This window comes from Glycine max, chromosome 9 (genome assembly GCF_000004515.6).
Source record: "Glycine max cultivar Williams 82 chromosome 9, Glycine_max_v4.0, whole genome shotgun sequence".
Taxonomy (NCBI): domain Eukaryota; kingdom Viridiplantae; phylum Streptophyta; class Magnoliopsida; order Fabales; family Fabaceae; genus Glycine; species Glycine max.
Window position 1 is genome coordinate 47,552,044 of NC_038245.2, and position 8,500 is coordinate 47,560,543.

The 8,500-nt window shown below is 34.1% G+C and overlaps 1 protein-coding gene across 2 annotated transcripts; it reads left to right on the forward strand.

Moving 5' to 3' along the window:
- The first annotated feature begins 520 nt into the window (after positions 1 to 520).
- LOC100786261 (zinc finger CCCH domain-containing protein ZFN-like) lies at positions 521 to 8,227 on the forward strand. Of its 2 annotated transcripts, none has more exons than XM_006587747.4 (7): positions 521 to 843; positions 1,682 to 1,839; positions 2,334 to 2,429; positions 4,055 to 4,174; positions 4,587 to 4,877; positions 5,483 to 5,800; positions 7,612 to 8,227. In XM_006587747.4, exons 1-7 carry the CDS (start codon positions 795 to 797, stop codon positions 7,891 to 7,893), a joined length of 1,314 nt encoding a protein of 437 aa, XP_006587810.1. In that variant the 5' UTR covers positions 521 to 794; the 3' UTR covers positions 7,894 to 8,227. The 2 variants fall into 2 exon arrangements, with proteins under 2 accessions (XP_006587810.1, XP_003534518.1); XM_003534470.5 differs by having other exon boundaries at positions 2,367 to 2,429.
- The last annotated feature ends 273 nt before the right edge of the window (positions 8,228 to 8,500 follow it).

Consider the following 8,500-nt stretch of genomic DNA (forward strand, 5'->3'; position numbering starts at 1 on the left):
TTTTTACAACTTTTGTCAAAAAAAAAATTTGTTACACGTCACTCTTATAAAAAAAATCAACAAATTTTATTAAAAAATATACTTCTTAAAAAAAATCCAAAAATAGCATTCTCATTATTATATTTTCATAAATATTATTTCCAGAAATAAAAGTAAATAACTTAAACCAGCTTCTCCAATCCACTAAGATTGATGTATTGGCGAGAGAGTTGGAGTGAATTGTATTAGATTTTAAAAGCTAAATTTGTTGTTAGCATTATAATAACTATAATAAAATGTTATTTTAAAATTTGATTAGCAAACAAAATTTCGTGAGTTGTGACAGGGAAGCACTAGCTGACGTGGGAGTGGAAAAAAAAGGTTTTACTTTTTATTGTTTGAATCGAGAATATTTATTATTACATGTGTTGACGCAAAAAAAGGCAGAGAAGTGAAAATTGGCGAATTAAAAAAAAGAAAAAGGAAAGGCGGGACTAATAGAATAGAGATAAACCAACGTGTGTTGTTGAAAACGCGGGTGAAAAAGTGTTGTTGTGTTGTAGTAACAGTAAGAGATGATTGGTGAGGTGTGATTGGTTGGTTTTTATTCCTTGTTCTCGTTTGTGGAGTGGAGAACACAACGCCACCATCTCATTCTCTCTTCCTTTACACACACTCTCTTTATTTATTTCTCCTTGCAAAAACAAATAATTTTATTATTGGTTTTATTTAACTGTTGTTGGAGGTTGATCCTAGCTTATGAGTGAGTGAGGCTAATGGAATGTGAAGAGTGATGATAGTATTATTATGTGTCTATGGAATTCGATGCCGCGATTCCCGTGTCCCGAGAGCACCTCCCTCCAGGTCTTTTGCTTTTTCTTCTTCTTTTATATGCTTTCTTTCAATCTGGTAATTCGTTCCGATCACGTGTGTTTTCGTGATCCTGTTGTTATCGCCGATGATCATCGATGGATGATCGTCGCGCTTATTTTGTTGTTCTGCGGTCTGATTCTGAGATCTGAGATGCTTTGTTTTGTTTCACTTTCTTTTTTTACGTAAGGTACTAACTTGCAATTTTTTTTTAATTGGATTCCACTGTGCTTGTTTGTGTGTTGATGATGTTTTCTTAACCGCTTTGGGAATGTTCTGTGTTCATGTTTGTTCATGCAATTTTTGTTGTTCTGCTTTTTTAACTGGACAAAAAAACCGCAATCAAAGCTGTTTTTTTTTTTTCAAGTTCTCTTAAATTTAAATTGGTAATGAATATAAACTTTCCTGATTTCGTTTTGCAATTTTAGGTTTAGATACTGTGGAGTACTTTCGGGATAAATTGTTACTATTACTGAAGTGAACACTTTAATAATCATTAAAGTTAAACTAGGTGCAATTTATGGAATTTTTGTAAACTTTTTTTTTATGAGTATTTTACAATTTAAACCTTTATCGCCAGCTTTTTTGTTTTTAATTTTTATTTTTGAAAGAACCTGAAGTTTAGAGACCATGGCAAATTTGGAAAAGTCTTGGGCTCATAACAAACGGATTTTTGATGTGGTTTGGACAAAATACCAAACAGTTTCATACATATTCATAAGTCAAAGCCAAGTTTGTAGTACACTGAGATAAATAAAGTGAGAAATAGAAGTCTAAATTAAAATGATGTCTCTTTTTGAGAGATGGACTTGTTCATATGATGTTGTTTCAGATGCAATGTGGCAAATTAACTTGAGGTCAAGTGAAACAATGGAATCAGGACCTTATCCTGAGCATCCAGGAGAACCAGATTGTTCATACTACATTAGGACTGGCCTTTGTAGATTTGGAGCAACATGTCGATTTAATCATCCTCCTAACAGGAAGCTGGTATGATCCTTGCATTGCTTTTGGACAATTTGTAATTATAATTTTGTTTTATATGTATTAGATATTGTTGATACATAATTCTTGTTTTTTATATTAATTTATTCCAAACACTCCTATTTTCTATGTAGAATATCCCAAGGCGATGCAATCAATAGACAATTGAAACCATTTCCTGTAGTCTCTTTATATTCCTCTTTCAGCAAATGTTCTTTGCTTAGTTTATTCCTATATTAAAAATGCTTGCATTTTCCACTTACTCAATTTGATTATGTCAGTGAATTAGCAGACAACAAAGACGCTCACACACACACACACTTGGGAGGATATAACTTGCATTTGTGTATAGCTATTGTTTTTCTTTACACATCCATGCTCTTTTCCTGAGTTAATTTCTTTTAGCTGTTTTTACCTATTTTTCAAAAAATAATCTTGTTACTGTGATGTATATGGTCAAAAGTAACTATCTTGCTGTATTGTTGGTACTTTTCATATAGTTACCTGATAGTTTTTTCTTTGAAAACTATCAGGCTATTGCCGCTGCACGGATGAAAGGTGAATTCCCAGAAAGGATAGGACAGCCAGAATGCCAGGCATGTACTTGTTTATCAATGAATGCATAAGGTGCACATTGCTTGTTTATGTGCATGCTCTGTGAATTTTCTTTTTGTTAAGGTGGAATTTTATAATTTTCAAAATTGTAGCACTTGAACTATTTAGGATGTGTGGAATTACCTGAGAGAATTCCTCTCAGCACTATGTATTTATACTTAAATCTGATTACAATTCAAATCCTTAATACCAGATAGATCCTAAATTGTAAGGCCAAGAGATGAGGATATGATCTATACGGGACAGGTGATTTGGATCCTTGGTGAACATATTTGCTACGTGATCACTAGAGTATACAAATGAAGTAGTGATATCCCTAGAAAGAATCTTCTCTCGTATGGCAATCAACCCTGGTGTGTTTGGTTTGCCCAAAGACTGGATTGTAGGCAATGTAAAATGCAACGTGATTATAGCCAATACATTTTATAGGATTTGTCTTGCAAAATCTCAAGACTTGAAATTATTGTTTAATCATATATAAGTTCACAAGTTGCAAGAGCCATACACCCATACTGCAATGCTCTACTTTTGTACTTGTTCTCGCAACTGCAATTTGCTTCTTGCTTTCCATAAGGTGAGGTTAGCCATAATAAGGATACAATGCCCAGAAGTTGATTTTCTATGACTAGGAGAGCTTGGATCTGCATATTCTTCATACCTAGCAATGTCTATTTATGTCTTTATTTTCATAAATCAATCCCTTTCTTGGAGAACTCTTGATATATATATCTAGATTTGAATTACTGTAGTCCAATGACTATCACATGGAGAGTTAGGGATTTGATTCCCGACAAAGGAAATATCAGGCCCAGTCATGATGTGAGAGTAGTTTTGCCACTAATCTATAATATCAACATGAGTCTGCTATTCATCATCAAAGTTCAACATTTAGATTCATAGGAGCAATAGCACTTCAGTTTCTTCCAAAATATTGAGAGCATATTTCTTTTGAAAAATCTGTAGAATTGGTAATTTAAACACTCTGGGGATGGAGGTGGGAGGAAAGAGATTAAGCCGTCAATGAGAGTTGCATGCCATCCATTTTCTTTACCTGTTGTCTCTGGAATTATTATCTAGATTTATTTGAAAAGTGGTATATTTTGGGTTGAAAGTTAACAGTATTTGAATTTTGTTTCTGTATAAGAATGTGTTTGCCTAAAATTTGAGGTAGCTGGTTTATGTTTATCTAACATTAGTTCAGTTTAGCATTCATCTGTCTGAAAATCAATTAAACATTTTACTACTTGAAGCACACTTTTTTTTCCAATTATTTTTGTTTGTCTTAAGAAGTATTATCCTATATAGTTATTTGATATGCAACCTTTATCTGCTTTTAGCAAATCTTGATCATTGACATCTCCATGAGTTAGGAAGCAAAAAAGTTAGGAAAATGACTTCATATCAAACTATAAATGGTTTTTTTGATATTATTTTCTTATTTGATTTTATAAATTATGATCTTTATGTGTATTATCAATGTTAATACTAACCTTTTACTGTTAAGCTCTAATTTTGGTCTTGATATAGTATATATATCATATATGTATTTGTGCATTTAAACATTCACCATATTACAAATACTGATTCCCTTTTTTGTGCTTTCCAGTACTATTTGAAGACAGGAACTTGCAAATTTGGAGCCACATGCAGGTTTCATCATCCTAGAGACAAGGCTGGGATTGCTGGAAGAGTTGCCATGAATATTTTAGGCTATCCTCTCCGCCCAGTTAGTATTGAATATTTACCTCTTGTTTATAGCTAAATACAGCTGAGGCAGTAGTTTTTTGTCAATTTGTGGCCATCTAGTTTGATTGCTTGTTTGGTTTATAGCATAATTAGTTTGCCTGACACAGTTTTAGAATTGAAAGCTTTAATTCAGATGATGCTTCTTGCTGTTCTGTATACAACGTCAACATTTTTGAGGTAGCCTTGCATACAGAAATTTTATATGACACTGGAAAGTTTTGCTGGACTGTTGATATTCATAGTCTAATTCTACGTTTTCTTTGTTTCTTGTTGATACAGAATGACCCTGAACAGATAATTTTTCTATTTAATATCTGACACCTGATTGTTTTGTTTGATTGCTGATATTAATAATCTAATTCAATATTTTTTTCTGTTTCTTTTTGATACAGAATGAGCCTGAATGTGCTTATTATTTAAGAACTGGACAATGTAAATTTGGGAACACTTGCAAATTTCACCATCCTCAACCAAACAATATGGTGCTTTCCATGAGAAGTTCTCCTGTTTATCCTACTGTCCATTCTCCAACTACACCAGGTCAGCAGTCATACGCGACAGGAATCACAAATTGGTCTAGTTCATCGTATATTCCTAGCCCACGTTGGCAAGGCCCTTCAAGTTATGCACCTTTAATTCTACCTCAGGGAATGGTTTCAGTGCCTGGGTGGAGTGCATACAGTGTAAGCTCATCCATTCTTTCATAGAGAGGTCATACAGAAGAAATAGAAAGATGTGATATTCTATGCTTGTGACAGATTAAAATGTGTTTTCCATTTGCTATAAAACTATTCATGTGCTTTAATCTAATGGCTAAGCTTTTGGGATACTTTGTTCATGATGGCATGGTATCAAAGCCTCCAGCATCTTGTAGTTTAGAGTTATTCCGGTTAGATATAAAACCATTCCAGTGCTTTCACCTAACAACTTAAACCTTTGAGTGAGTTGGTTCATGACACCATCATTTATATTTCCTTCAGATTTTAATCTGCCTTTGTGAATGGCTGTTTGGCTCTGGATTTTTAATTTTATTGGGCTATTAGGATGTATTCCCCTACTATGTTCTTGTCTATCAAGGTATTTTTCTTATGGAAAATTGAGCTTGTAACTTGTTGGGGAGAAATTTTATTGCACTTATTTTTCACATAATACATTGGTTTCATCTATCTGATTTTATGGTGAAAGATTATTAATATAATGCCACATGGCAGATATGTACTGAGCTTTTTTACAGATCTTGCTGTTGCTAATATGTATCAACATCCTAATGAAACAATAATTTTTCCAGGGTCAAATGGGATCAGACAGTCCTCAGCAAACAATGGGAAATGGCCAAAGCTATGGAACTTCTCGGCAAAGTGAACCAGCAAATTCAGGATCCCAGGGGGCATATTCTCAATTTCGTTCTGGCTCTGTTCCTGTAGGGTTCTATGCGTTGCAGAGGGAGAACATATTTCCTGAGAGACCTGATCAACCTGAATGTCAATTCTACATGAAGACTGGAGATTGCAAGTTTGGTGCAGTCTGTCGTTTCCATCATCCACGTGAAAGGATGATTCCTGCTCCTGACTGTGTTTTGAGTCCTATAGGTCTTCCTTTACGTCCTGTGAGTTGAATTTTTGCTCTTGAGTTCCAAATATGAAGTTTATTTTTCATTAAGAGAGATTTTTTTTACCTGAATTTACACTTCATTATAGTTCTCATAGGTTTTGCATTTAGTAAGGCCTCAAAAAAGAACTAGTCTTCTTAAATTTGCTTGTAGATTATTTAATTTGTTACTATATTATTCTTTAGTATTTACATTGGTCTATTATTTGAATTAGAATCCTCTAATTTTAGCTCCCGAGAGATACACAATTAGACATGACACACTTGTGGGACTATATGCAGAAATTTTAGTAGCCCGCACTTGAAATTTGGGTCCTCTGACTTAGGGGTGCTGTATCTATCTCTCTTCTGAAATGACTAACTCAATGTAGGAGCTAAAATGAGCAACAGTGTAATTTGTAAGCCAGAAGAGTGTTGTATAAGTTACACCATTTAAGGAAGACGGTGGTTATACCTTTTGGTGTTCTGTCTTGATAATAACTTTTTCTGTTCTTTGAAAACATATTTTATAGCTTGTTTTAAAAGTTAGGGTACTAACATGTTTCAAAAGTTATCAGCATAGGAATAACGAGTTCCAGTCAAGAGAAGTATAATTTCCTGGCAATCATAAAATGGTTTTAAATAAATACTTTTATTATGGCGTGTGATAGATCCCCACCTAAGAAAGTTTGTTTGTAAGATCTTACATGAGAAGGGTGGGATATGCTCCCCAAGTTAGAGTGTCTTGGCAAGGGGAGTAACTAATATCCTATGGGACATGGATCTCATGTTAGAGAGAGGGAAAAGAGTGGAGGCAGTGCAGGATATATGGTATAAGTTTCTGTCAGGTTTCTATCAGTTTGCAATTAACATTTTCATGAAATGAAAGAATCTAAATCACTCTATGTTGGTGATGGAGTGTTTTTATTTTTAAATATTAGGAAGTAATATGTCCTAGTCCTATGCATGACATCCTATAAATGGTTTAAATCACAATAGATGAGAAACCCTATCATTGAACCATGCAAGAGCATTTACATATGTTTGAACCGAGACAGAGAGGAATTGTAGTTTTAAGTGTAACAATATTCTGAAGCCAACTTAATGGTTTGCAATTGTAGAATTGAAGACAGAAGAAGAGACAATTAAAACTCTTGAATTTGGCTAGGCCTAACTCAAGTCCAAAAGTTAGCTCATAAAGTGAGAATTGACCTAAAGCCTTTAGAAGCCCTACTTTGGACATATATTGTACTGGGAAAGCCGTGGGGTCAGGTAGATTGGACAGGGAAAGTCACGAGGTTAGGTAGATTTTAGGACAATTGATGGTGGTCCAATATCAAATCTATGATAGACTTTGATATCATCTTGAATTTAGGATGAATCTAACTCAACCTCAAAAGTTAGCTTATGAGGTGAGGATTGCATAGGCCTTTATAAGCTTTACTTTGGCCATATATATAGTTGATGTGGAATCTCAACAAAAACATAATCAATATCAATTATTTGAAGTGTGCGCTTCCCTTTTGTGTCTAAATCAAATTGTGATATCTGATGGTATTGGTGTTGCTTCCTGTGCTTCTTGATGTAGCATATCATTCCCCAAAATTTGTCTGGTATATTTCCTTCTTTTAACTGTGGGAAATGCAATAGATTATTTTAACTAAATACATGACTTCGTTTCTTGGGTAAAGTGAATAAATTCATAAAAAAAATTGTTTTGTTGTGATTATAGGGAGATGAGAATATATGCAATTGTTTATTACAGTGTTCTCTTCACATTGATTTTGGTACATGCTAATAGAGGAGAGGTTGTGTCCCATTTTCCTACAGGGAGAGCCCCTGTGTGTGTTCTATTCACGTTACGGCATATGCAAATTTGGTCCAAGTTGCAAGTTTGATCACCCAATGGGAGTCTTCACCTATAACATATCTGCATCACCTTCAGCTGATGCCCCAGGACGGCGTATGTTAGGTTCTTCATCGGGAACTTCTGCATTAAATTTATCATCAGAAGGACTTGTTGAGTCAGGCTCAGCAAATCCAAGGAGGCTTTCATTATCAGAAACTCGACAGATTCCTTCTGGTGATGATAACATTGATGAAGAGGGATAATGATGTCTCTTGGAAATGGGTCATTTGCTTTTTACAAATTTTTTTCAGGGGAGAAAAAGGGTAATCTGTAAATTGATTTTCCCATTGCTGAAGATGTACAGACTACAGAGTTCATGTCAAGCTGATTCTGTCAAACCTGCTATTTAATGCAGTTGACAGATTCAGTTGTTCTGAATTTCATGCTGTCACATTGTATAAATTTTACAAATATTTGTCACATTTGGTGAAAACCCAATGTGAACATTTCTTCAGTCTATCTATTTAATGTTTTCCCAATATGTAAAAAGTGTTTTTCTGAAAATCTATAATGATCAGTATTTGGCTCTTGTGTGAATTTTTCTTTGGTGCAGGTTTGAAATTCAGTGCAAAGACTTTTCTTTATGCTGTCTACTGTGCATACATAGAAATCTTTTTCAACAGCAAACCAACAGTATGATCAATATCCTTTTATTTTCCACATTTTTTGTGTCAACTGTGCATACATAGAAATATTTTTTACATTCTTATCAGAATATAGCAGCAGCCGAAGGAAGTCTTAATTGTTGCATGTTTGCATATTTTCTTCAAAGTCAAAATAAAAGTAACTGTTCTAGAATTTTATCTATAA

What these genes read in the sequence shown, in the direction of transcription:
- LOC100786261 (XM_006587747.4), top strand. Translation starts at nt 795, where the DNA reads ATGGAATTCGATGCCGCGATTCCCGTGTCCCGAGAGCACCTCCCTCCA. An exon ending in ATCCTCCTAACAGGAAGCTG is followed by an intron (nt 1,840 to 2,333) that starts GTATGATCCTTG and finishes CTTTTCATATAG; the next exon opens with TTACCTGATAGTTTTTTCTT. An exon ending in CTGGGTGGAGTGCATACAGT is followed by an intron (nt 4,878 to 5,482) that starts GTAAGCTCATCC and finishes TAATTTTTCCAG; the next exon opens with GGTCAAATGGGATCAGACAG.